General features: G+C 37.8%; 1 protein-coding gene across 3 annotated transcripts in view; it reads right to left on the reverse strand.

The window, feature by feature from the left end:
• Window positions 1-27,763, reverse strand: part of HOMER1 (homer scaffold protein 1) — a 155,872-nt gene that overhangs the window by 22,074 nt on the left and 106,035 nt on the right. The window contains exons 6-8 of one of the 3 annotated variants that reach the window (XR_011966529.1): window positions 26,112-26,216; window positions 12,171-12,271; window positions 6,554-6,661 (exon numbers count right to left, since the gene is read on the reverse strand). Coding sequence is in view for 2 of the 3 variants with exons in the window: in XM_072606428.1 (XP_072462529.1) it covers window positions 6,505-6,661; window positions 26,112-26,216 (262 nt within the window). In the remaining variant the exon portion in view is untranslated. Of the gene's footprint in view, window positions 1-6,504; window positions 6,662-12,170; window positions 12,272-26,111; window positions 26,217-27,763 lie in introns of those variants that run through there. The other 2 variants (XM_072606428.1, XM_072606429.1) reach the window with 2 other exon arrangements.

The raw sequence follows: 27,763 nt of genomic DNA on the forward strand, positions 1-27,763 counted from the left end.
AAGTTGTCTTTCTGACACTGTTCCAGAATGTTCGAGCCATCCTTCTGTGGAGGGATATTCTTATATTAAATTGTTAGGCAGCTAGAGGGCTCAGTGGACATAATGTTGAGCCTGGAGTCAGGAAGACCTGAGTTCAAATCTGGCCTCAGATACTCACTAGTTGTGTGACTGAGCAACTCACTTAACCTCTGCCTTAATCCACTGGAGAAGGAAATGGCAAACCTTTCCAGTGTCTTTGCCAAGAAAACCCTACGGACTATATAGTTCGTGGGGTCATAGAGTCGGACATGACTGAAACACAAAATTGAATGGTACCAATTTCCCATTAAGTAGAACCTTCAATGCTTCCTGTATTCCTACCATATAAAACTCTATACAATAGATGCTAGGAAATCAGATTTTTAAAATTCTAGGAAAAGATAGATATGATCTCCTGGATAGAGAGTATAAAAGGGATATCTCTGAAGGGTCATAGGTAATTCTAAAATTCTGACTATAAAATATAAATATTCCTATTTAAAAAGAAAAGGGGAAAACATCCCAACAAGTTCATGTCGCTACACAGGGAGCTGTCATATAAACAGATATTTTAAAAGAATGGGCACAAAATATATAAAGTAGCCCAAATGAGCAAGCACAAATGTAAGAATATAAAAAGTGATTCCAATATTCTGGAGCAGTGTCAAGAAAGAAAGATGGAACCAAAGGTTTTTTGTTTTTGTTTTTTTCAAATGGTAAAAAGGGCTTTAAAACATTTTAAAGCTATGTTTGGAGTAAGAAGTTAAAGAAAAAAGGAAGGGAAGCATTGGGTGAGGCCTGTGTACAGGTAAGGGAAAACAAGAGACCAAAAAACTACTCGACTCTGATTTTGCTTCTGTCTCCTCTTAAAAAGAACAGACTTTGAACTAGAGAGGGAAGAACAAATATAATGAAGAAGGAAATGAATCTCAAGATAGGAAAACAGAGGAGGAATATCAGTCCCTTAAATGAGTTCAAGTATTAAGGGCCAGGGGAATTAAATTCTGGGTTACTGAAGAAAGAAGAAAAAGCCACCAGACTCACAGATGTGACTGAGGAATTAACATAGGAGAAATTTTTAAGAAAGCATGGAGACGATTGTTAAACATTACAAAAAAAAAAAAAAAAAAGAAAGCATGGAGATAGGCTAATAATATCCCATTTTTTTAAAAGAGGGGACTTTAAGAAATTACAGATCGATCTTAATATTAATTGATAGAAAAATCCTAAAACAGATTAACAAAGAGTTTATGAGCTATTAGAAAAGAAAGCAGAAGAGTAAAACGTAGCTTTCACTCACAAAGAACAAGGCATCCCAAATTAATTTCATTTCCTTTTTTTGACTGGTAGATCAGGAATGTGCCAGAGGCACGGGGGAACGAAATTTGAAAAAGGCTTCTAACAAAGTCTGCTATGGTATACTTGAAGAAATGAAGAAATATGGGCTGAATAAGAGGACACTTAAGTGGCTTTATAGCTGGCTGAAAAACTAACCAGAGCTCACATTCGTACCTATCAGATTGTCAAAGATGACAAGAGAAGAAAACAGCAGTTGTTCGAGGGACTCTGGAAAGATGGCATATCAGTTCACTGTTAGTAGAGTCCATGCTGGAAAACATTTTGGAGCTATGTCCCCAGAGTCACTAAACTGTTCTTATCCCTAGACTCAGGGACCCTCTACTGGGCACATTCCCCCAAAGAGGTCAGAGGCAGAGGGAGAGAGCTCAGAAGTGAAAAATACGTATAGCAGCTCTTCTCTGTTATAGCAAAGAACTAGAAACAAAGTATCTATCCGTTAAGGAATAACTTAACAAATTATGGTCAATGAATGCAATGGAATATTATTGCTCAGTAAGGAAGTTGGGAAAACTGGTATAAAGTGACAGAGTGAGGAAAGCAGAATCGGGAGAACAATTTATACGATGCTACAGTGTAAATGTAAAGCGAAACAATTCAATGACCACAGACTGATGAGGAAACATGCATCCCACCTCTTGGCAGAGAGGTGACAGATTAGAGACTCAGAAGGAAATAGACATTGTCAGAGGGCTTTGCTTCCCTGTACTTGTTCATTATATATCAGGGCTTCTATCTGGTGGGTTGTGATAATGTGACCAAAAAGAAAAAACAAAGGAGAGATCGTCAGAGAAACATTAAAAAAATACACAACAGAAAAGAGAGACATTCAGAAGGGGATATAAACAAGCAGGCTGATGGCTTCTGTTCAATTTAATACTTATAAAATTGCATGGAATAGAAATTGTTTCATACATAATACTATTTTTATTCCTTATATTGTCTCAACAGAATTTAATGATGATAAACTGAGACACAGAATTCCAAGCTTTATTAGTTTATTAGCAGGGCACAAAACTGTTAATAAAGTGGGTTCCCTCGTTAGGCCACTGACCCCAGAGGAGGAGATATAGCTCCTTTTTATAAGAACAGGGAAAAAGAACAGAACTGGTTAAGTGAAGAAAATAATGCAACCGATAAGAGGGCTGGTGGCATCATGGGAGTGAAAACAACACAACTGGTTGGAAATTGAGAATGAGGGGCTAGCAATAACGCTTTTCTTCCCTCTTATGACTAAGAAATGTCCACTGTTTGTGTCCGTTGCAAGGCTACAGAGAGTGGACCAGACTTCTTCGGATAATAAACCAGGAATCCTCAGTGGTATAAGATACTAGAACAGACTCCCTGGTGCTCACCTGCATCCCTCAAGGACAACAGATTTCTTTGGGGCAAGAACAAGATTAAGAAGGAACTAGATTTCCAGAACTAACCCAGTACAGGCCAGATGAATTTAGGAAGTAAGTTCTGAGACAAAGAACCATGGCTGAGGCAGTTATGGAGAAAAAAACAATTAACTGTAAGTAGGGATCAATTTTTTAAAAATCCAACAATCTGATTATTTCAGTATGTTGAAAAATTCATCTTTGCTGATGTTTAAGTTTATGGTGAAAAATAATTGATTTTTTCCAAAACCTAAACGAAGACTAAGTGTTTTTCAAGTTAAGGATAAGGGTGGGATGAGCTAGATTAAGGAGAGTGTTAGATATCCTGTACAACTGAATTGGAATAAAAAGTCATATATATTGGAATAGTGGTTCAAAACCACAAAAGAAAGTTAACAAGGACAAATGTAAAGGCATTCATTTAGGTTCAAAAAAACAATTACATAGCATTGGGAATCCCTAACTTGAAAAAATTTCATGGTGAATTATTTTGGGAGATTTAATTGAACATGAACCTAACGTGAAGCAAGAGGGCCACTGCTGCTAAAATAATTTAGTGTCATCTTTGGCTGTACTAACAAAGGTCCTGTATCCTTGGTACTCGGGACTAGTCAGATCATATTTGGAATATTATTTCAGAATTCAGATGACACGATTCTAAAATGACACGGTGCGGAGGAAGTTGACCAGGATTGGCCTGGCAACCGTGTTAATGATTAAGTGAATGAAATGAAGACTGTAGGAGAAACATGATCATTGTCTTCAAATATCTGAAGAGCTATCATAGAAAGGAAGGATTAAATTAATTCTGCAAGGTTCCTGAAGACAGAACTGAGACTGATGAGTAGAAATAAACAGGAAGGCAGATATGTGCCCCCCAAAAGTTTGGCTAGATAAGGGCTGTCCATGGTGGAGCAGGATGCCTCATAAAGCTATGAGCTTTCCATTACTATACAACTTTCAATAATTATATAGTAATTGTATTGTAAGAAGGGTTCCTGCATTAGGTGAGAAGCTACACAAAGTGACCTCTGAAGTCCCTCCTAAAATTTATCTTTCTAAACTATTCCTGACTTTTATCCAACACAAACATTTTGTTCTCAGTACTTTCCTACTATGTGAACACACCATGTTCATTTACACCTCAGGTTTCTTTTATCATGCTTTCCCCATTTTTTGGAATGCTCGCTCTTCTGCCCATCAGCTGCCTGAATCTTACCCATCCTGTAGGTCAAGTCCTTTTCTTCTGCCATGTATCCTCCCATGACCCAGCTTCCTTCCTTCCTTTCTCTCTTGGAGGCAATGAGGGTGAAGTGACTTGCCCAAGGTGACACAGCTAGTAAGTGTCTGAGGCTGAATTTGAACTCGGGTCCTCCTGACTCCAGGGTCAGAGTTCTACCCACTGCATCACTTAGCTGTCCCATCCCTCCCATAACTTTTCAAATCCTTTCATACTCTTTTCCCTGAATTCCTATAGTATTAACATGACATGGCTTAACATGTTAGCATGTAGCATGACATGGAGCATACAGGCACAAGCATTTCCCACTTACCATTAAATACGCTCGCACTGGATTTTGTATCTTTTGTTTTTTCCCTGAGTAGACTCTTGGGGTTCGGAAGTATGCTAATGAGATATTTACATTTGCCAGGGCTTGCTCATCACAGCTCCAAAAATGAAGCTGTAACTATAGGGTGGATGCCAGAAGGCTGACCCTTTTGACAGAGAGCTCCTGGTCTCATGTGGTAGAATTCTGGACACTGTAAATACAGGCATGTATTTAGCTTGACTATAAATTTTTATTACAAGGGTTTTCTTTTTCTTTTTTCAACTGGCCAGGTGAGGTGATAGAGAGATGGAGGCTGAGATAAATTTGTCAAAACAAAGAATGAAAAAAAGAAAAGAAAGGAAGGTCATGAAAGTATTTTTTTTAAACGTGCAGAAGAGAACAGAAAGAAAGCCAGAAAGAATTAAAGACAAGCAGGATGGCTTTGAAAGTTATATGATTTCTTGTGTACTTATAATAGAGACTTGCAATTTTATTTATAATCTTTTTTCTGTTCTATTGTGTATATGGATATGCTTGTCACTTACTTTCTGTGTGACCCTGGACATGTCACTTAACCTTGTTTGCTTCAGTTTCCTCATCTGTAAAATGATCTGGAGAAGGAAATGGCAAACCACTCCAGTGTCTTCGCCAAGAAAATCCCAAATAGGGTCACAAAGAGCTGAAGATGACTGAAAAACAACTGAGCAACAACTAAGTTCAGAACAATACAAGTTCTCTCGGTAGCAAGAGGCTCCCTGACTCTGTCCAGCCTATACTTCTGTCCCCACTTCTCTGTGTCACTCAGTGTAGACTTGGCCCGTTCTCTCAGTGACTCTGAACATGGCCTCCCCTCTGGGGCTCGGCATTCAGGCACTCTTCCTTCTACAAACTCTGTCCCCAATCTTTCACATAACTCTGAACACACTCAATAGCTAAGCCACCGTCCATCTGCCGCTTCTCTTTCGCTTCCTTCTACTTTACTCTTTCAGGAACTGTTCCACACTGTCACAAACACACCAACAGACCAGGTTTAACGTCAAATCACAATCATCGATGTCAAAAACTTATCTGATACTCCTTTTATACACTGGAGGCTAATTCACAGTAATAATGGGGGCCAGCCTTCTCCACATAGCTGTTTGCCTTCCCCCATGATTTCCATCTTTAATACAATAATTCAGAGCTGAACAGTTCAGCGGCAATCATACACTATCTTATATTCTCACTAAGGAGATCATTGTAGATGTCTTGCCTTCCCAACTATATTTATGGATTCCTTGATGATAAAGATTCCAGCTTAGGCTTCTTTAATAACATGCCCCACCCCTAAGAAAATATTATATTAGTTGATTATTGAGTAAATTCAATCAATCAGTAAACATTTATTAACTCCCTACTATGTGATAGGCACTGTGCTAGTTGGAGATACAAAAACAAAACCATCCTTTGTTTCAGAAACTTACGTTCTAATGGGGGCTCTGGTTACGTATGTCTCTTATACCAGTCATAAATCTCAATGTTATCAAGGCTTTCTTCCCCTTCTTCCTCTCATTTCCTTTTTCCTCTTGGTTCTTTTTTTCTCTTTTGTCTTATTTTTTTTTTTTTTCTATTTCTTTCTCTTGCCATCTCAGTCCCACGGGACCTCTCACACCTCACTTTGGTGCTAAGACTGCCACCCTCCCAATTTGTACAGGGTTCTGCCTTTTTAGGACACTTTTCTGAAAGGTCAGTTTTTTTCCCTTTCACTTGGGAGATTGTATTTTTGTAACTGATTACTAGCAGGGACTTGAAGCAGGAGGTAAGCAGCTAGATTTCTATGTCTGGTTTATAGTTTTACTTTGGACACTTTAGTAGAGAATGATCCCAAAGACCTAGAACATTATCAGCTTTTATTAACATGTTTATTACCTTTATCATAAATTTGTTCCATTTTCTCTCTCTCTCTTTCTCCCTTTCATCCCCTCTCTTCTTCCCTCCCCCCTCCCCGTCTCTCTCTTACAAACACACACATACACACATACACACAATAACACAACTAACTGGTGGGAACAATTTAGGACACATAATCCAAGTTATATGCTTTGACACCTGCCACACATTCCCTGGAGGCTTAGCTGTACAGTATCTATCTTCAGCTTCCCCAGGACCAAGGCAACCTGCTGGCTTTCCATTCATACGTCTATCAGAGCTGACCGTACCCGCTTGTGAAGGCGCTCGGCTTCTTCCTGGTAGGCAGCAAGTTGCTGTTTCCATTGTTTGACATTGGCAGTGGACTCCAACAGTGCCGCCGTGAGCTTGGCATTGTTACCTTTCAGTGTGGCAAGTTCAGCTTCCCAGTGTTTGCTGATGGCTGAGCTAAAAAACACGTAGAAAGAATACCAAGCATTATGATATGCCAGGTTACTGTCGCCCTTCCGGGGTTGGCAGTAGTACTTAGAACCACAATGATCGAATTTAATGAGCAATTCAAATACAAATAATTCTAGGAGCAATAAAAAAATTATTTTACTGAAATGTCTCCAGGGAAGAAAACTACTGGGTTAACGAACAATTAAATAACTTCCACAAATAGTCAATAACTTCCCAAAGTAGCCAACTCCAGGGACTATTCTGTTTTTTAGTTCAGTGGCTCCCACCTCCATTTCTGTAGCAACTGAGACCTACAGGAATGTTTATGGGACTACCTTCAGGGAGTAAATATTATATTCTGAAAATCACTGAAGAACAGAATCGAGCAGTGGATTATACTCCTTAGAAGAGACGAAAGTCCAAGATTACACAATAAGAGTGACAATTTATTTTAAAATGCATGTTTAGGTATCCAAATACAAAGTCAGTATGATTTGTGTCACATAGCATTTACTCTTTCGATGCTTTGTTCCTTTTTTTTTAGCATTTAAAAATTTTAAACACCAAATTTTGCCTCAAAAGATTAGTTTCTAATTGTGTGTGACTGCAGAAGTAAAGAGTGATTCTAACGATCAAGACTTCAGAGATAATTTCAGGCTTTGTTTTCCTTCCTAATTTACTATCCTACTGGTCAACATATTCTTCCAAGAACAGTGACAAAGAACATTCTCTGTGACAAGGACAATTCCATTACTTGTGGAGAGGTTCCTCCTGAGAATTTGCTTCTTAATTTCACCATAAAGAAAGAATGAGTTCATTAAGGGAAATGAGTTTATTTTTCTTCCTTATCACTGAGGAGTCTGTTTCAATGGCTGGATTTAGTCTGGTAACCTTTTCCTACTTCATTAGAGATGCTTCAGGACTTTCACTTGAATCAGCTCCCCCTTGACTTTGATAAGTCATTTACCCCACAGGACAGGTGTCCTGAGAGCTCTCTGTTTTGCAGCAATGAGTCCTTAATTCCTATTACCAGTATTTCTAAAACTTACTCCTTAGTATAATTTTAAAAATGAAAGAAATCTCAGGAGCGTATTGAAGATGTAGAGGGCTGGGATTTTAACACCCAATTTTCCATCTTTGAGGACAAAGCCCTTTTTATTTTCCTCTCCTGAGGAAATATTTCTCAGATAATATCAAGAGAATCGAAAAATATAAAAATGTTACTCCTCTCTTAATCTTATTGTTATCCATAACAGCTTTTCTCAGTTAATCAGTTAAAACAATAAAGGGAGAAAAAAACATAAAAGTTGTCCAAGTCTTGATACTTGGGACTAGCTTTATTCAGGAGTATAGATGATAATAAACACTCTGTGGAATTCCAACTGCAGGATCCCCAAAGGACCTAAGACTAAAAATTAATTCAGTGAAAATCAATTAATCAACAAACATTTAAGTGCCAATTATGTGTCCGAGACTGTGTTGGGTGTTTGAGGTACAACTTGAAAAGGGAGGTAGAGTCCCTGCTCTCAAGGAACTGATATTCTATTAAAAGGTAATAGTGAAGTTAAATAAGGTACATGGGAAATTGGGTCTTTAATTAAAAAGAAATATAAATAAACTTTAACTAATACAATAACATATGATTTGCATGTGGAGTTTCAGAATATCCCAGTTTTTCAACTATTAAAAAGTAAACATTAAAATGAATTTTAATTCAAAAGTTTAACTCATTATTATTTTGCTTTAATAAGCTAACAGAGAGAGGAAACATAGTGTGGCAGACAGAGAACATGTCTTAGAGCCCAGAAGATCTGAGTTCAAGTCCTGTCATCAGCACATTCTGGCTGGATGATCATGGGCAAGTCACCTAATTTTTCAGTGTTCTAGGCTATTCTCAGACTCTATTTTATAGAGAGGATGCCAGCATGTTTTGATAGATGGTATTTTATCATCTGGCAGTTCCCTATTCCAATGAAATCATAGGTCTGGTCTTTAGATCAACTTTAAAAAAAAAAAAGATTTATCCACCCATCATTTTCTAAACATCAGTCTGATCTTCTCCAGGAGGTACAAAGTATAGACACATAAACAAATCTGACATCTTCTCCTATTTTCATTCATTCAACATAAATCTTCAAATGGCTATCAGAACAACTGGTTAACATCCAAATAGAAAAGGTTACAAGATGCTCAACAGTTAATCTTAAAAAAAACAAAACATTAGGTTATAAGGTCTTAGTTTCTGCATTGAAGAAATAAATTGAAGCCTATACATTATGATTTCAGAGAATGATGGAAGGTCTACCACCATCCCTATTCGCCCAACCCCCAACCAACCTTCTCCATTTCCCTGCATCCTTGCTGAAAGCTGACCTTCTTGTAATGGTGGGCGAAGTCCACCAGGTAACACGGTAGATAGAGCACCAGTAAGTAAGAGGAGTAAGGAGGACCTGGGTTCAAATGTGGCCTCAAGACACTTATAAGCCATATGACCCTGTGTCAGTCACTTAACCCCAACTTCCTCTTTAAAAAAATGATATTAAGTTAAATGACACCAAATTCTTTCTTGAGAGCTGAATAAGGGAATGATGCAAGAAAGTTCAAAAGCATTGGGTACCTGGGGATAACTAAAGGAACAGAGGAGGCAAAGGACAAAAAGAAAAGGTCTACGGGAAGTAAGGTCAAGCTTTAACAACTTGACAATAGTGCCTGTTTGGACATGTGAACTCTTCAACTAAAGTTGCTCCTAAGTGGTAAACTATGTTACATGCCGAAAATATTGTCAAAAAGGGAAAAAAAATCATAGGCATAAAATGAAAAAATAATGTAATTACAGGTGGCAAGATTCTGTACAGGTCAGACTAGAGAAGTGGGACTTCTTTCATGGCTTAAGGACATTGATAGAGTGGAGTCAAATTATATGGAGCCTTAAAGACTAGGCAGAGGAGTTGAGACTTGATCTAACACCTCCAGAAGGGGCCACTGAAGATTCTTGAGCAAGGGGATAATGACACAAAAGTGGTATTTAAAAACCATAATCCAGTCTGATCATGACGATTGCCTGAAATTAGCTGGTGCTAATGAAAACAGAATTTTGTAACAGTGGAAAAGGGAAAAAGGTGGGAGGAGTCAAAAGTGACTCCAAAATTTCAAGCCTGGGAGACTGTGGAAGGGTGGTGTCAGGAACAGAAATAGGGGAATTTACTGCCATAGAAAAATTATTATAGTCCAAGGGTATTTTTTTCTTAGCTTTCTTGTAATTATTTCCTGTGTCTGATTTTCCCAAGCTAACATGTTCCCAAATTATAATTTTGAAGCTAGGCAGTGGTCTTAATACTCATTTAACTGCCGTGCAGAGAAGTGACTTTAAACTAAGGTTACTTAACTAGTTAGTGGCAGAGATAAGAACCTAGGATATATCCTGGCTCCTAATCTAATTCTCATTTCTACCAGTGTGCTAAGCAAATAACATGGGCCATATCTACCCACTAGAACAGGAGTTCTTAATCTTTTTTGTGTCATGGACCTCTTCTCAGAATAATGCTTTTTAAATAATTGAAGGAAATGCTAAGCTTTAGTTAGAGGTTAGTGTAGGGGGGGAAAAGATGCAATTTTTCTCCTATTAACGTTCACAGGCCTCCTGAAGTCCATATATAGGACTACTTGGGGATTTCAGATTAAGAAACCTACTTGGGATGAAGATGAGTTTTTTTTTACATGGACTTGTTTCTTCCCTTACAGAGATGAATTCATTTTAAATGGAACCTCCAATCTATTAGTCAATCACAAAACACTCCAGAATGAGATTTGAAACCATATCCAACTAATTTAGTAATCTACCATATAATCTCAACTCTCTCAAACATGTATCATGAGAATAAGGTACATGTGTATATATATATATATACATATATGAGTATATACATATATGAATGTATACACATGTAACACATATATGTATAAAACAGTTTTCTTTTCAAAAGTTATATAAACATAAGGTAAGATTTTCATTTTTCGCAACTAGGACAAGAAAAAGTAATAAATGAGAGGCTTGTTTCATATGGTGCTTCTGAGGATTTTATTTTATAGTCAGAACAAGACCTCCTTAGGGAATATGAACTCATCCTATATACTGAATCTGTCATTCTGATCTTGGGAAATTCCAATAACTTATCTGGGTCTCAGTTTACTCCTCTGAAAGATGAGGAAATTATTAATAATAGCTGGCATTTACTAGCGTTTTATCGTTTGCAAAATACTTTACAAATATGATCTCATTTTAACCTCACAACAACCTTGGGAGGGTTAAGCTAGCTGGTTAGCTAACTAACTATTATCCTCATTCTACCGATGAGGAAACGGAGGCAAACAGAGGTTAAGCGACTTGCTCACAAAAAGACTTTGGTTTTTCAGTCATTTCAGTCATGCCCAATTCTTTGTGACCTCAGTTGTGGTTGTCTTGGCAAATATACTGCAGTGGTTCACCATTTCCTTCTCCAGCTCATTTGCAGATGAGGAAGGCAAATAGGGTTAAGTGACTTGCCCAAGGTCACCCAGCTAGTAAGTGTCTGAGGCCATATTTGAACTCAGGAAGATGAGTCTTCTTGACTCCAGCTCCAGTATTCTAGCCACAGCGCCACCTCGCTACTAGTCAGCTGGCTAATGATTATCCTCATTTTAAAAGAGAATGGAGGCAAGCAGAGGCTGACTTGCTCGGAATTAGATTAGCTGCTCCTTAAGGTCCCCTGCAGCCCTGACATTCTGTGATTCTATGGCTCCAATGCTACGTTGAAATCAAACACCTGACCAGACTCAACGACCCCTCAAATAATGGTCTGGGATAGTTTTTCACCTTCCCTAATCTAGAACATTGCAGCAACATAGAGTAAATATTCACGCTCTCCAAAAGACTGGCCTTGACTCTTGGATTAAAGGAAACCAAGCCCTTCAAATTTAGGATCCACCGACTCCCCCCACTTATATTTTGGTGTTCCCTTTATTCTCCCCGACTCACTCCTCATTTACTTTCCTCCTCACGTTGATCCTATCAGCACCCCTCGTCCAATGCATCCTTCATTTGAACTCTCAGTTCAAGGTCTTTCTTTTCCGTTCAGCATTTTCTGTCTAACTCCACAATCCCTGAACCAACTCTTCCTCTTCCCCTCAACGAACGTCCATAATTAATCGAGTTCTAATGATCACATTGGTCTTACCACCCCCCATTAGTGTAAAGGATGCTTTGTTTACAGCCTGTCCTTTAACACGTGCTTCCAAAAGCCTCGCACAATGTTCTCAACCCATGGGCTTTTATTTACTTGTTGAATAACTAAAAGACAGAAAAAGTATAGAGAGATTAAAAGTGCTTCTCATAAAATAAAGGCAGAAAACAACCTGTAATTAACAGGAATGTCATGTGATAAAACACCAAGTTTTAAACACTGGTCAGGGACTGCTGGGAATAACAAAATGTGAATCTTTTTTCATTCTTACATGAGGGACGCCGTACTAGACTTACTCAGTTTCTTGACTTCCATTTTAAGCCAATCACGCATGCACATTTCATAAGATAAGAGGTATTTCATCTATAAAATGCTGTAGATCTGGGACTTGTAGAATCTACAAAAGACCGTTCAGTAAGAAGTTAGTTATTCCTGACCAAGATCTTTCATTTGGATGCATTTATAAGTTCATAGTTGCTGGTAGGAATATTTTTTATTTGAGCGGTCTATGTAAATAGCTCTACTGTCAATCAAAATCTTTCAGGCCATTGAATCTTTTTTGCTCTATGGCACTCATTCAACTAAAGAACAGACTGACACATTCCACCACTTTCTCTCAAATCTACAGAAATTTTAATCCTGAAATTTGGAATGGAATTTAAGAAATCCCAGATGGTCTAGACAAGGCACAAAACTATCGGCTATCGGCTATTCAATATTTCAATGTTAAAAATCTAGAATTGTAGTAAAATGGTAAAATATTCTCATTACCATAGTTCTACTTGAACTCACTGTTAACTGTGATCAAACTTTCTAATAAAATGAATCTTTTATGAACTTCTAAGACTTTGTCCTTCCCAGTAAGTGTATTAAAAACAGCTCTGGAAATGTGGAATTATACTAAAAAATCTAGTGACTAAAATATCTGTACTCCTTGACCCAGAGGTGCCAGGGTCTTACATATACCAAGGAGATTAACAAGAGAAACAAAGCTCCCACATACACCTAAATATTAATATTGGCACTTTTATAATAGGAACAAACTGGAAATCGGGTGGATGCCCATTGTTTGGTAAACAGCTAAACAAATTGTGGCATGTAGTGGAATATCGGTGCATCCTAAGAAAGTATAAATATGAAAAATTCAGAGAAGCATAGGAAGATTTGTATGAAATGAGGCAGAGTAAAGTTGTCAGAAACAGGGAAACAGTCTATACAGTGATAACAAGGCAAATGGAAAGAATAAAAACAAAACCTAAAATGCTAAGAAATTAGAATGATCAAATTTGAAATGGATCTTCCTCCCTTCTTTGCAGAGATGAGGGATTATAGGCGTGGAACAATGCGTATATATATCAGACTCAGCCAATGGGTTGGATAATTTTGTTGGACTTTTTTTTGACATACTTGGTGCATGAGCATATTTATTCAGAAAGGATAATGATATGAATGTGAAATGTCAAAAAATTAAAAATATGTGTGTATATATATGTGCACACACACAAATACACATGGTATCTCAAAAGTCAATACAACTTTAAGCTTCAAATATCCTGTGTGTGTATGTACACACATATAGAGATATCAATAATGATATATTTATATCAACAGCTACCAATATTTATATGAATAGTGCAGGAATTGGGGAGTTTTTCATAGTTATTTGTTCTCTATGCTGTTAATTTTTGTTCACATGCAAACGGTTTGGGCTGATTAAAGAGCTAATAATTAGCCTTTATATTACACCTTCTCTACAGGCACAACGAGAAGTACTTTACAAATATCATCTCATTGGATCCTTACAACCACCCTGGGAGGCAGGTGCTACTATTATTCCCATATTACAGTTGAGCAAACAGAGAGCTTAAGTGACTTGCCTGGGGTCACACAACTAATAAGTGGCTGAGGATGGATTTGAACTCAGGTCTTTCTGACTCCAGGTCCAGCATTCTATTTACTGCATCCACCAAGCAGCCTAGCTGCCTATTAGTAGGTTGAAGAGGTGTGGAATAACAATGAAAAAGGTAAACAACTGATTGGGGAGAATGTAGAAGAAGGACCAGAGAGTGGATCCTGGATAGAAATGGAACACAGACTCAATAAGACAAGAAACTTTCATTAAGTGCCTACTGTGTGCCAAGTCATGACACAAAGAAAGGAAAATGACAGTATCTGCTCTCAAAGGACCCAGGAAGAAAGTCACAAACAGGAGGAAAGAGCTTTGGAATGAGATCACGGAAGAAGATGCAAAGTCAGTGTCATCCCACAAGGGTACGCCCAACTGTAGATCATTTTAAAAGCTGCTTCAAACACCCATCAAGTACCAAGAATTGGTAAAGTGCTGGGAGAATTAGAAATAGGCAAGTAAGGATCCAATGGGCTTCATGCAGACTCCAAAACCAGAGCTGTCTATATTTCAACATGGCAACCTACAAAGCAGCTGAAATACATGTCTTTTTGTATAACACGCTGTGTGAGCCCCTATGTTACAGATGACTTGCCAATCTGTGGCTCCCAAAGTGATGAAATCATAAGTCCATTCCCTGATGCTCAAATATATATTCTGCAAGAACACCACCATCACAACCACATTGTTTCAAACATTTCAAAATTTCACAGATTCTCATGGGGAGAAAGGGAGGGAGTGAGGAAGAGAGGGGAGGAGAGAGAAGGAAGGAGGTAGGAGGGAGGGATAGAGAGAATATGAAACTCAAAACTGAAAAAAAATGTTAAAAACTGAATTTACATCCAATTCAGAAAAAGAAAAGAAAAATTAAATGTAAAAAAATGTTAAAAAGGTTTTAAAAAACCCACTGGACAAGAGGCTGATTAGGGAGTTGCTAAATTCATGAGATTCCTTTACTTGGTTCTAGGTTGTTCTGTTTTTCCTCCTAGGTTAAAATTTGCATTCCTTCTCTTTAAGACTGACTCTAAAATATTAAACCCCAAAGGACTGTGTTTGCTTGTAAGCCCAGATCTTGGGGAGCAGCTTCCTACCCTCTGGCTACAACTTGTTTCTTCAGCGATGTGGATATCTTCTTTTATAGTATATGGTACAAACACAACTGGGGGAAAATACATTTTTCATCCTCTGTAGACTTTTCTTTTCTTTCCATTTTCTTTGCAGTTTCTTAGTGTTTCTCTTTTATTCTTGAGATATAAAAACTGTTCCTATTAGCATATCTATCACAATCTCACTTCATAGTAGATTTCAAAGATGCAGCCTGGAAGCACTGTTTCCCCCATGTGAGTTCTCTGAAGTGATAATCCTTATGGTCACAACACCTTAACTCATTCTGTCTACAAAATCAGTTTTCTACCCTTTCATTAGCAACTTTAAGATGCTTTCTTTGGAAGATTTTTTTTTTCACTGTTTCTAATATATGTACTAAGGAATATTATTTCTTTAAAATGGTAATGTTTTAATTTGGTAACTAAGATTTCTTGAAAGTCTGAATTTCAAGGTCATTAAAAAAAAGTTGAGTTGAAACTGGCTTCTATTTTGTTCCCTTTTACAACTGGGACGGTCAGCCTTTCAATTAATTTCTTCAGAAGTTGAAGTTGAGGTAGTTTACATTGCCACAATCTGCTGTCACTGAAGTCCAGTGGATTGTTCAACCGGAGAGATACACAGTGAGTCAGAAGGGATCTGGAAATGCCACCATGATTTCGTGTTTGAATATTGAATAATCTGTTCTTATAATTGTTTGGTATAATTCCCTTCCAAAAATGGCCAACTGGTTTCCTGTTGGTTTCAGATGTAGAAGGAAGCTGAGGAAGTTTAAATTGTTCCAAAAACACCATTTGGAAGGTACTTTTATCAAATATGTAATTTTACAATTCTCCTTTTCCTTAAGCTCCCAAGTCTCAAAATCATGGAGAAAAAGAACTTAAGAGAATGTCACCAAATCTATGTAACATATATGAGGAAAAATAAGCATTTATTACATATACAAGCATTTAACATGGAAGGATAAATGTATACCTCATTCTTATTAGTTACAGGAGGATAAGAACTAACTATTCAGCCTTGTTTGCAGGGTTCCTGTGCCAATCACAGTGCCTTATGCTAATGAAGTTTTTAAAGAACATCTGCTCTACCCAGTGACTTGGTAGAAATAACCTAAGCACCTGTCTTCATCACAGGCTCTTGGAGTAATTAATTTGTGCTAATTTGTGTGCAACTTCAGTAGGTATAAAATGAGCTGCTTTCGATGAACTCATTCTAAGTGCAGAAATTATTTTCCAGTTGAAAATAATATTTTTATTATAGTCTACCAATAAATAGACTATATTTAGTCTACAGGGAAGAATAATGCTGAGGCTATGACCCAGAATTTTAAGTTACTCATGCTGAACTTAACTCAAAATGCATAAGCTTATTTGGTTAAATAAAACAACGTAACTATCTTATTTTTGTTCCCTTTCTAATACAGCTGATAAATACATATGGCTGCTCAACTGGATTGGAGAGATGTGTACCGCCTTTGCAAATATTATTTGTCTTTGTCTTATGATTTTATCTGTGAAGGGCACTTACAAGTGTGGCTCCCTCCCCTAAAAGGATGGGATAGGCAAGCCATCAGTAATTTACAGTCATATATGATGAAGATGTTAAAGGCTAGGAGAGGGTCTCACAGACAGTATATGTCAGAAGCGAGATCTGAGTTCAAGTTCTCCTGGCTTCAAAGGATGGCTCTCTAAGCACTATGAAACCATGTCACTCACTTTTTTATGAAATTATAATATTAATCTGAAACAGTAAATTTGTGAAATTAATCTATAATAATATGTAAATATGACAGAATAAAGGTAAAGAAACATAGCTTCTAAAAATGATGACTACAATTATCTATGAGTTTCAAAAGCAACTAGGTGACATAGAATGCTGGCCTTGGAGCCAGGAGGACTTGAGTACAAAACTCCCCTCTGACATACACTGTCTGGGAGACCCTTGCTTAACCCCTTAACTTCTCTCAGCCTTAGTTTCCTCATCTGTAAAATGGGGATGGTAGCAATTATACTCAACCTCCCCAAGCTGTTGTGAAGATTAAATGACTTTAAAATATGTAAAGCACTACAAATCTTTCAGGGCTAGTTATTATATTATTATAACTTTATATTAAGGATATATTAAAAGGAATTTTTCTTAATTAACAAAACTGAATGAAATAATATCTTTCTGACTTCTGATTTTAAATTAAATTTATTACATTTAATTTCAATCAAATTCACCCGAATTGTCTGTCAAATGATTTGGAATAAAGCCAAAGTTCTTCCTTCAAGTACTTTAAGCTTCTATTTATTCTGGACGCAGGGTTGTTAGTCTCTCAGAGCGAGAAGGTGTACGCTCACAAAAGAAGATTTTGTCAACAGATTTTCAAGTTGATTTTTTAACATAAGGGGAATGGAGAAAGGGAGGGAGAGAGAAAAAGAGAAGAAAGGGGGAAGGGAGAGGAGGGAGAGAGGGAGAAGAGAGAGAGGGAAAAGGAGGGAGAGGGAGAGAGATCTTGCCAGCGCAAATCTGGAGTATGATACAACATTTTGCCCATAAACCATAACTCATCCTTTAGTGTAGGAGTCTCCCTTTCTGTTTCACGAGCAAACACCACACCATCTTAGTCATAATGGGAGAAGGGCTGACATTCCACTAGTCTCTAATTCTCCAAGGTGCCTGGATGCCTCAAAGAAACCACTCCAGCTTCACCCCAGCTGAGAGCCTGTTTCTAAAAGAGGATGTGCTTTCTATGTGTTGAAAAGAACATAGAAAACTTTGTGCCTGGCAGAGGGCAAAGAGATGAACTGCTGTGACATAGCACTCCTCTTTGCCTCACTGCTTGCTCCTAGCCTGAAGTACTGCTCTCAAAGTGGTGACTGGGAGTGGCCGGTTGGCAGAGACAGAAGTCCATCCCCCTTTTCTTCCTTCAGCTCCCCAAAAGGGAATCTCTCTGATGGGTAACTCCTCCTCAGAGGTTGGGGGGGGGGAGAAGGGAAGGAGAATTCTGTGATCTCTTTCCCTCTGTAATGCTCCAATCTCTTTACTGATGTAATTGAATATTGTGATCCATTTCAGATTTTCAGTATTCCCAAGAAAGGGGCAGGGCATAAAGAATTTAGAAGTAATAAAAGAGGAGGTGGGCAGAAAAGGTGAACACTTTTACTCATGAACAACATTCACAAAAATTAATATTTGTACTATTTTCATCTCACATAAAGACTAAAGATTGAAGGAACAAAAAAAAAACTTTAGGCTTTTCTGATTTATTCACATTATATTAAATTAAACTACTAGGGGAAAAGACTTCCAGAAAAACAGTTGAAAATACATACCAAATGAAATAATTACATTTCCCTTGATTCCCAGGTGCCTCTGAATGTATTCCTGTCTTTGCAGGCAGTGAGTGTATCAATTACCTTCAAGGCTGATTTTTTTTCCTTATTGAGCATTATATGTAATGTATTCAAAGACACAAACTAATATTCCAACCTGTTCATCTATTAACTCAGTGCCAGAGGCTAGAAGTGAATGGCATTTTCCTTCAAAAGTGGGTCACTGAAGGAAAATTAATCCTAAAATCTCATTTTACAGATGAGGAAACGGAGGCAAACAAGGTTAAGTGACTTGCCCAGGGTCACACAGCTAGTGTCTGAGGCCAGATTTGTACTCAGGAGCTAAGTCTTCTTGACTTCAGGCCCAGCAGTCTATTCACCATGTCACCAGTCCCCCCAAGATTGGTAAAAAAACTGTCTAAATGGCCACATCTTTAGCTTGTTCCCATTGTATTTTTTTTATGACTACTTAGATGCCGTGATGGGTCTGGACCTGGTATCTACAAAATTCTGGCTTCAAATCTAGCCTTAGATACTTAGCAACTACGGGCACATTATTTGCCCTCCTTAAATCAAAGTGTTCTCAACTATAAAACAGATATTTTAATACATGCCAGGGATGTTGTTCCATCAGATAAAAGAAAGAGGACTATATTAATGTCAGCCATTTTGATTACTGTAGAACATAGGACTTTTTAACACGATCTAGAAGCTGCTGTGTTTACAAATGACTGATAGTATTTTGTAGTTAAGTGTAATCGAGAGGAGCAAAATGAAGTGTTAGGTGAGTTCCAAGTGAATGGGCAATTTAGATGAATTTTAAAATTTTGTTAGAAATCCAGGAGACAAAGAGGAGAAGGGAGGGTATTTCAGCTATAGAGAATAGAAAGGATTTGAAACATGGAGCTGAGAGACTGCAGTGCTTGTTTGGAGGCAGCAGCATCAAGTCTGGCTGGAGCACGGAGTAACCGGGCATGAAGCTAGAAACATACCCAGGACAGATTGTACGCTAGGACACCAGTCAGTCAATAAGCGTTTATTACGTGTCTACTATGTATCAGGGACTGAATTAAATGCTGGAGATACAAAGAAGGGAAAAAAGCCAGTCCTTGTTCTCAGAACTCACAGCCTAAGGAGGGAGACAACATGTACACAACTGCATGCAAACAAGCTAAGTACAGTGTACGTTGGAGGTCATCTCAGAGGAAAGGAGAACTGAGAAAGGCAAAGATGTTTGCATATGTCTTAAAAAACAAGCAACAGGGAACCTAAAGTGTATAAATATGATAGGAAGGTAATCTATTTTAAGAGAATGAGTGTCATTAATTTGCCTCATTACAAGTAAATGATGGTGCAGTGGATAAAGAACTGGTTCTGGAGTCTAGAAGACTCACCTTCTTGAATTCAAATCTGGTCTCATTTATTTACTATCGGTGTGACCCTGGGCAGGTCACTTAACCCTATTTGCCTCAGTTTCATCTGCAAAATGAGCTGGAGAAGGAAATGGCAAACCCCTCCAGTATCTTTGCCAAGAAAACCCCAAAGGGGATCATGAAGTGTTGGACATGACTGAAACGACTGAACAACGATGCGCTTATTAAAGCGCCCTGGCAGACTATCTACCTGGCAAAACTTTAGCAGTGAGTTTGAATTACTGCATGGATTTGAAATTGAAAAACTTCTTGTTCACAAATATGCTTAATTCATATTTATCAGAGTCAGACTTCTCTTATTAATTATTAATGATATTTGACTGCACTATGAATTTCCTATGCACACTTCCATTTGAAAGCACAAATGCACCTTTCAAAGACATATAAATCATTTTCGTACCTAAATAAATGAAAAATATAAATGGCCACAGACTTAGTACCTTATCTTTTCCTCTGCCCCTCTCCATGACTTTAGGTAATCTAGAGTTGGCCACAGAGGGGAAATGCACTGGATTTGCTATCTATTTATGCCCTGACTGTGTCAAACTATACACAAAACTGAAAAATAAATTAACTTTAGAATCTGATGGGATACAGTATATGACAATCAGAATGAAAAAGATGAAGGTTACCATTCATCAAATTAACAGAAAGTTTGCTACAGTATGAATTAAATGGACAAACTAATGTTTCAATGAGTACAATAATTTTATAAAAAAGGCTTAAATATTGCAGCATATCTTAGAAAAGCATATTTAAAATTTTAGCAAACAATGGAATGTTTATAAATAAGCATACGGATCAAAAATACATTTGTTAACAGAGAGAACATTGATAATAATTCAGCTGTACAAGCAAAAAGTTACTATCAATGCAAGAGCCTTGGTTCAAATGGCCTTGTGAAAATGCAACACAAAGGATGTGTTGGGGTGGGGTCAAAGAAAATGGGACTTGGAATTTTGAAAAGCTTTCAGTATAGACTAAAAGCAGATGATCTCCTTGGTTATTAAGGTATATTTCTGGACTTTCAAAAGTGTTTTTAGAATCCAATTTTGTGGGCTTTTCTCAAGTTTTTACTAAACTGGAATATCTCAGTAATTTCAAAATTGACTAGACAAGTTATATAATTATTAGCACCTGAAAATCTTGAAGTTTTTTCGGGTCCTAATAATAATATGACTTGCTTTGGTGTACACAGAAAATCTATGGCTGTGCCAGGGACCCTAGCTCTGGGCTTCCATGTCTACAAAACCACTCCTTTTAGTCAATCTTAATATTTCTTAGCATCATCACTGGCTCAGAATTAAAAACAAGGTTTTCTTTCTGGTTATGCGTTACTTTATGTAAGTAGTCCAATGACTACATTTAGTATAAAATTCTGAATCCAGTGCCATGCTGTTTCCCTAACTCCACCATAGGTATTTGCAGGCATATAAAGGGAAAGGAACCTCCCTATTCCTTTGATGGGCATTTCACAAAAGACATTGGACTGAAATGCCTCAAAAAATGGAGAAAAAGAGATGTATATTTAGTCCTAGAATCGCATAAAAATTCAATAACTTAAAGATAGTAAGAAGCCTCCACTTAAGTCCTTCTGAGATGCCTCATTGGTGGGGAAGTGACCTCATGTTCTTGAAAGCTATGCTAGTGGACCATAAGCCCTGGCAGCCACTACCACACTGGAAAGACTTGCTGGGAGACAGAGGGTCCTTAAAGGCTCTCCTGGCTAAGTGCAGGGAGAGATTCATCATAAGAAGATTGGCAATCAAGTGATATTGGCTTTTTCCCCCCTATCCACTGCTTTTCTATCCACTTATTAAAGAATGGATGTGTTGTGGTCCATGAAATGGAAGGTGTATCCACTAAACAGAGAATCATGTTGACATTTACATAAAATTGTGGAAGCTGAATCATGGACCTAGAATGGGTCCTGTCTGATCCAGTCCTAAACAGTATATAACACCATTAAATCCAAACCATTCCATAAAAATAAATAACCAACTCCCCCACTTCCCATGCTACATGAGGACTGATTTTTTTTTTTTTTTGGTCTTTGCATCTTTAGTGTCTAGCCCAGCACCCAACACTAAGGGTGTATTTAGTAAATGCTTTTGATTACTTGATATTGACATAAAATTGACTGATATTTACAGAAACTAGTCTGTTTTTTCTTCAATCCTAATGACTATGTCTATGTCTACCCTAGAGTTTGTGAATTCATGCAGATCATGGAATATTTTCCCCTGCATTATAGTAACTCCAAAATGTAGGGTACTCAATTATCATTATCGTTATATTATAGATAACAAACTAAAACCCTAGAAGAAACTATCCCTTAAATATGTACCTCAAGACAGCAGCAATAATTCTCTTACTTGGATTTACTAAAATATTCACGACTTGTGAAAATAACTTGACAAACAACCTGAAAGTCTTTCATCTCAAGAGCATAAAACCCAGTCTATTATTCTTTCAAGTACATTTTTATAAAATTGGAAGAAACTAATTTACGAAGGGATCAGATTTTATTCTAGAGTCCACTTTGCTTTAGACTTACTTGTTATAGCACCAGAAACACAAAATTATATGCCGGCAGTGTATCAATATGAATCAGTATATCAATAGGGAAAGAAGCACTTACTGAGCACCTACGTGCTCAGTACGTGCTCAGTACTGTGCTACGTGTGATGATATAACATTGTTTATAATCCAATAATGCCCATTCCTCTCAGTACCGCCCCCCCAATCTTGTCCCTTATTTTACTATTTATTGTCTCAAATACATTTGTACATATGTTTTGTGAACTGATTTAAGCCTCCTGGGATTTCTTTTCCTAGGAAGTAAAAAACTAAAAAGAGTTCTTTCAGTGTTGATTCTCTTTACATCAGAAAAAGACTCACTTTCCTACATGATTAGACAATGGAAGAATTTTTATGCAACTAGAACAGGGTTCTTAACCTTTGTGGTGTCATAGACCCCACCCAACAGGCCCCTTCTCAAAATAATATTATAAAAAATTAATTCTTGAAGAAAATACTAAAGTTTAATCAGGGGTTAGTGAAAATAAAGATGTAACATTTTGATGGTCAAGTTCAAAGATCCATTGCAATCTAATCACAGACTCCTTTTTGGGGTGGGGGGAGGCGAGGGTCTTTCATCCCAGGCTAAGAACCCCTGAACTAGAAGATTTAAGCAAATTTGGCTGAATTTAACTGCATTACCCAACTGCGTATTAGCTTCTACAAAGCTAACATTGTGTTTTCAGTCTTTTAAGGGGGATGCACAGTACCCACATTACCTCCTTCCTGGGGTTGCTGGGAAGAAGCCTTTGTTGATCTTAGAGCCCTTATTAATCATTCTTAAAAGCATATGAAAGGGCTCCTGCCTAGAGGAGCATCTCACCTACAAATATTTACAATACAAAGATAAAAATAACAGCACATCAGGACAATTATTTCTCCAATCTGGAAACCTAGCCTCCGCTTTGGCTCCCATGGCTAGTAGCCCAGTTCCATCTTGTAAACAGCCTCTCATCTCTTTCCCCTTCTGTTTATACCTACAACCAGAGTACAGAATACAGGGCCCTTGTAATAGAGACCTTCCAGCTGCCCTCTTTATCTCCAGTTTCTCCCCTATCCAGCCCCATCTTGCAGTCAGGCTCCAGGAAAACACAATTTTCATCACTCTTTTCTACAGGATCACCAATGGCTCTCCACAGCCCACAGGAGACAGCCCAAACACAGCAGCCCAGCATTCAAGAACCTCCATTTCCTGACGGCCTCCCCAACTCTCTTCTCTGCACTCAGCATTCCACTCCCCGTGTGACATGTCAACCCAATTCTTACCCATCCTTCAAGGCCTGCTCATATTCCATCTTCACCCTTGAAGCTTCCCCTGAACTCACAGCGAACGTTTTTTTCACTGATTTTTTTAGTACTTATTTTTTACTTACACTGTTATGTCTAGTTAATTTAACTGCATATTATCCTATTTAACTAAATATTATATTGTATTAACTATACATTGTGCTATTTCTACATTATGCCATTTAACTGTATGTTATACTATATAATTATATATTATGCTATTTCTATCTTATACTATTTAACTATATATTGTACCATATTAACTGTATATCATGCTATTTTCATATTATACTAACTGACTCTATATTAATAATCTAGAGCACTTATTTTGGACTTATACTGTTACATATAGCTAATTTTAACTATATTATACTATTTAACTATGTATTATGCTGTATTAACTGTATATTATGCTATTTCTATACCATTTAACTTTGTATTAATAATGTACAGCATTTATTTTGTACTTATATTGTTATACATGGTTCACTTTCCCATGAGATGCTAAACTCTCTGAGCATAAAGACAACGTATAACATTTTTTAAAACCTTTTCTTCAGCGACCATCCTTGACACTTCCTATTACGGGACACAGAGAAGCCCTTATTCTTTGAGACTTACTTTCATCATCTGTAAAATAGGATAATGCAAGGACTATTTAAACATTAGATGAAATGGGGGAAGGAGATTAACTTGAATGAAGAAGGTTGTGGGTGCTAGAAAACAGGAGCACGCAAGGCTGAATAAACAGGAAGGGACCAGACGATGAACGAACCTGGAAGTTGAGCAACAGAATTTGAGATTTCTCTCTCTTAAATATTCATTTCCTCTATTCACTTACCTTTTTTTGGCCCTACATAAAACACAAACCTCAAAGAAGTCACAGGCCAAAAAAGAAAAAATACAAAGAACAAATTACTGAAGGGTTCCCCGTGATTTGGTACAAAAATGTTAGCGACTGATTTCCACTATATTCTTACATCCACATTAGCCTTTAGGACTGAAACAATTATCTTGGAAGATTCTATCTGCATTAAAAGAAAAATGACAATATTTATGGTGCGTTCTTCTTCTTTTAGAATGGACAACCTAGTGTTGTGGACACTCCCCTTGGCAGTCTGGTGGAGTCAGCGAGCCCTTCTCAGAAAAATATTTCTAAATGCATAAAATAAAATATATAGAATTACAAAGAAATCATATTAAAATATAGCTATCAAAATATTTTAAACACAAGTTCACAGATCCAAGTTAAGGCTCCTGCTCTAGATAAACCCTAGGAAGATATCTAATTATGTTAATTCTTTACTAAATCTCCAGTGAAGTCTGACTGTTATATCTCATCTTGGCATGGAGGTGTCCTGGGGTTTTAGACAGCTTTGCCAGGTAATACCAACCTGGAAAGACCCACAGGCCTGGTGATGGACTGAACATCTACTGCCTGTGGACCAGTTAAGCTAGATCTGAACAAGTGCTGGTCAAAGGATGGATTTTTCAGTCACGGAAGCTCTTGGAACTGCCCATACTGATGAAATCAGGTTCTTGAAGCATTAACCCTTGCAAGCTACTGCAGATGATCACAACAGAAACTAATTCTCCCTTTCTTTACCTATTCCTCCTGTCTTCCCTAAGAAAACTGTGTACAATCAATGCGATGGAATATTATTATGCTATAAGAAATGATGAGCAGGCAGACTTCAGAAAAACCTGGACTTACATGAACCGATACTGAGTGAAGTGAGCAGAACCAGGAAAACATTGTACACAGTAACAGCAACATTGTATGATGACCGACTCTGAGATACTTTGATAGATCTTGGCAGCAATGCGAGGATCTAAGACAACTCCAAAAGACTCACGATTCAAAATGTCATCCACATCCCGAAAAAGAACGAACGAGGGAGTCTGAATGCAGATCAAAAGACACTATTTGCTCTCTTTTTTTTGTTTCTTCTATCTCATGGTTTTTCCCATTGGTTCTAATTCTTCTTTACGACATAACTAATGTGAAAATATGTTTAATATGAATGTATATGAATAGCCTTTATCAGATTGCATGCCATCTTGAGGAAGGTGGAGGTGAGGAAAGGGGAGAAAATTTAGAACTCAAAATCTTATGGAAGTGAATGCTGAAAACTAAAAATAAATTTTAAAAAATTAAAAAGGAAAATATCCAAAAAAGAAAGAAAACTGTATAACAAAGAACACAAAAAATGTCTAAAGAAAGGAGAATGTAAGGAAAATTGGGGAGAGGGGGATTAGAAGGAGAGGGAGAAACAGAGAGCTTTCTGCAGTAGCATTATTTATTAGTATCAGTACTGACATTTGAATACTTTGGAAAATGCCCAATGTAAAAGGTTGCAGTTCCTTTACACAAAGACAACCATTTAATTATTGGCTCAACTCTTAGGCTATTTTTGAACTGACAGAGAGTTCTATTTTGTAGGCTTATACCCTTCAAACAATGTTGGAAGTTTTTAGTTTACATGATCCCAGACCAATTTTTATGAAGGGCTATCTCTCTGGCCTGGGTCCCAAAAACTTCCTCATTTGACATTCGGAGGCACTGACCCTCAAAGCACCACACCAGGTCTTTTTACGAAACAGTACCTTCTATATCCTTGAAGTAAAATCTGGGCACCTTCATTGGAAATTCTCTTGCTGACAGTCTCCAGGGTTCCTTCTGGCTCTAACTCTGTGATCCTATGATCTCCCCTGCCATATGAGAACAAACACAGCAAAGCTGGCTCTAAATCAAATTGGATCAAAATCTTTAGAGAGTTAGAGAAACACCCTGATTTGCATCGTTAAACAGAGTAGTGAATAGATTAAAAATATTATCTTTAAGGAAAATTCACTGTATTCTACAGCAACTCAAATCTCCACAATTCAAGGCAGCATGGCATTGTATGTGTGTATGGGAGAGAGGAGAGGGAGAGGGAGAAGGAGGGAGACAGAGGAGGACAGGGAGAAAAAGGAGAGGGAGAGGAGAAAAGGCAGAGGGAAAGGAAGAGGGGAAGGGGGAGAGGAAGAAAGAGGAAAGGCAGCAAGAGGACAGGCAAAGGGGAGGGGGTCAGGGACAGGAGAAGGAGGGGATTGTAGAGAGAAAGGAACAGGGAGACAGTAAGTCAGCCTGGAAACTTAGAATCACTGGGTTTAAATCCTGCCCCTGAAATATACTGGCTCCGTAGCCCAGGACGAGTCACCAACCTCTCGGGCAATTCTCTAAAACCAGAAGCTGCACAAAACTCCTCCTTACTTAGGAGTTCCCCAACCAAGGAGGCACAAGTCCAGTTCCTGTGCCTATATGTGCAATAAACATGCTCCCTAAAGTACAATCTGCCATTATAATGAACATGGTCACAGTGCATGTAAAAATTGTTCAGAAAAGGGCATCAGCAAACACTGGGCACTGCACAGGTGAGAACATATGTATGTGTGGATATACACACACAAATGTACGTACACACATACAAATATATAGACACACATATTCATTCACATGGGTAGTACTGACTGGAATGTGAGATATACAGGTATGGTCTAATCCTAACCCAGAGTGGTGCCTTATGGTGAACTTTAACTAAAAGCTTATTTCATATTTATAACGCCATCACAGGGCACTGTAACAGACTCATTTGGGGCATAGTTATAGGCTACTGAGACAACTTGGTCTACTAGATAAAGCCCCGAAGCGTTAGGCAAAGGACATTATTCCTAACAAATCACAGGCCCTTTTTATCCCTTTTGATACTTACAACCACCTTATGAAAGCTAAAGCTGTGGTTACTTTTATTTTACAGAGGAGGAAACAGGCAGAGAGGATGACTAGCTAAGGGTCACCGAGCTGGTTAACGGGCCATCAGCCCCTCACTGCATCTTTGCCCTGGCTGGCTATCCGGCATGGCCAGAATACTCTCCCTTCCCACCTCCACCTCACAGAATTCCTCAGGGCTCCTTCACCGTTTTATGGCACTGACTTTCCCTGCCCTTCTGGAAATCTGGTGAAGCTCAAGGACTACTCACTATGATGTTTTTAAACAATTGAAGGAAATACTCAATTTCAATGAGAGATTAGTGAAAATAGGTAATTTTTTCTGTTCCAAATCTATAGATCCCTGCAATCTATCCATGGACCATAGGTTAAGAAACTCTGTTTTAGACTCATCTCAGGTATTACTTTACAGTCAATATGTAAAAAAAAAAAAAAAAAAAAAAAAGCACATATTAAGTGCTTATTATATTTTTAAAAGCCTTTCCTG

Source organism: Notamacropus eugenii, chromosome 4 (assembly GCF_028372415.1).
Source record: "Notamacropus eugenii isolate mMacEug1 chromosome 4, mMacEug1.pri_v2, whole genome shotgun sequence".
NCBI lineage: Eukaryota > Metazoa > Chordata > Mammalia > Diprotodontia > Macropodidae > Notamacropus > Notamacropus eugenii.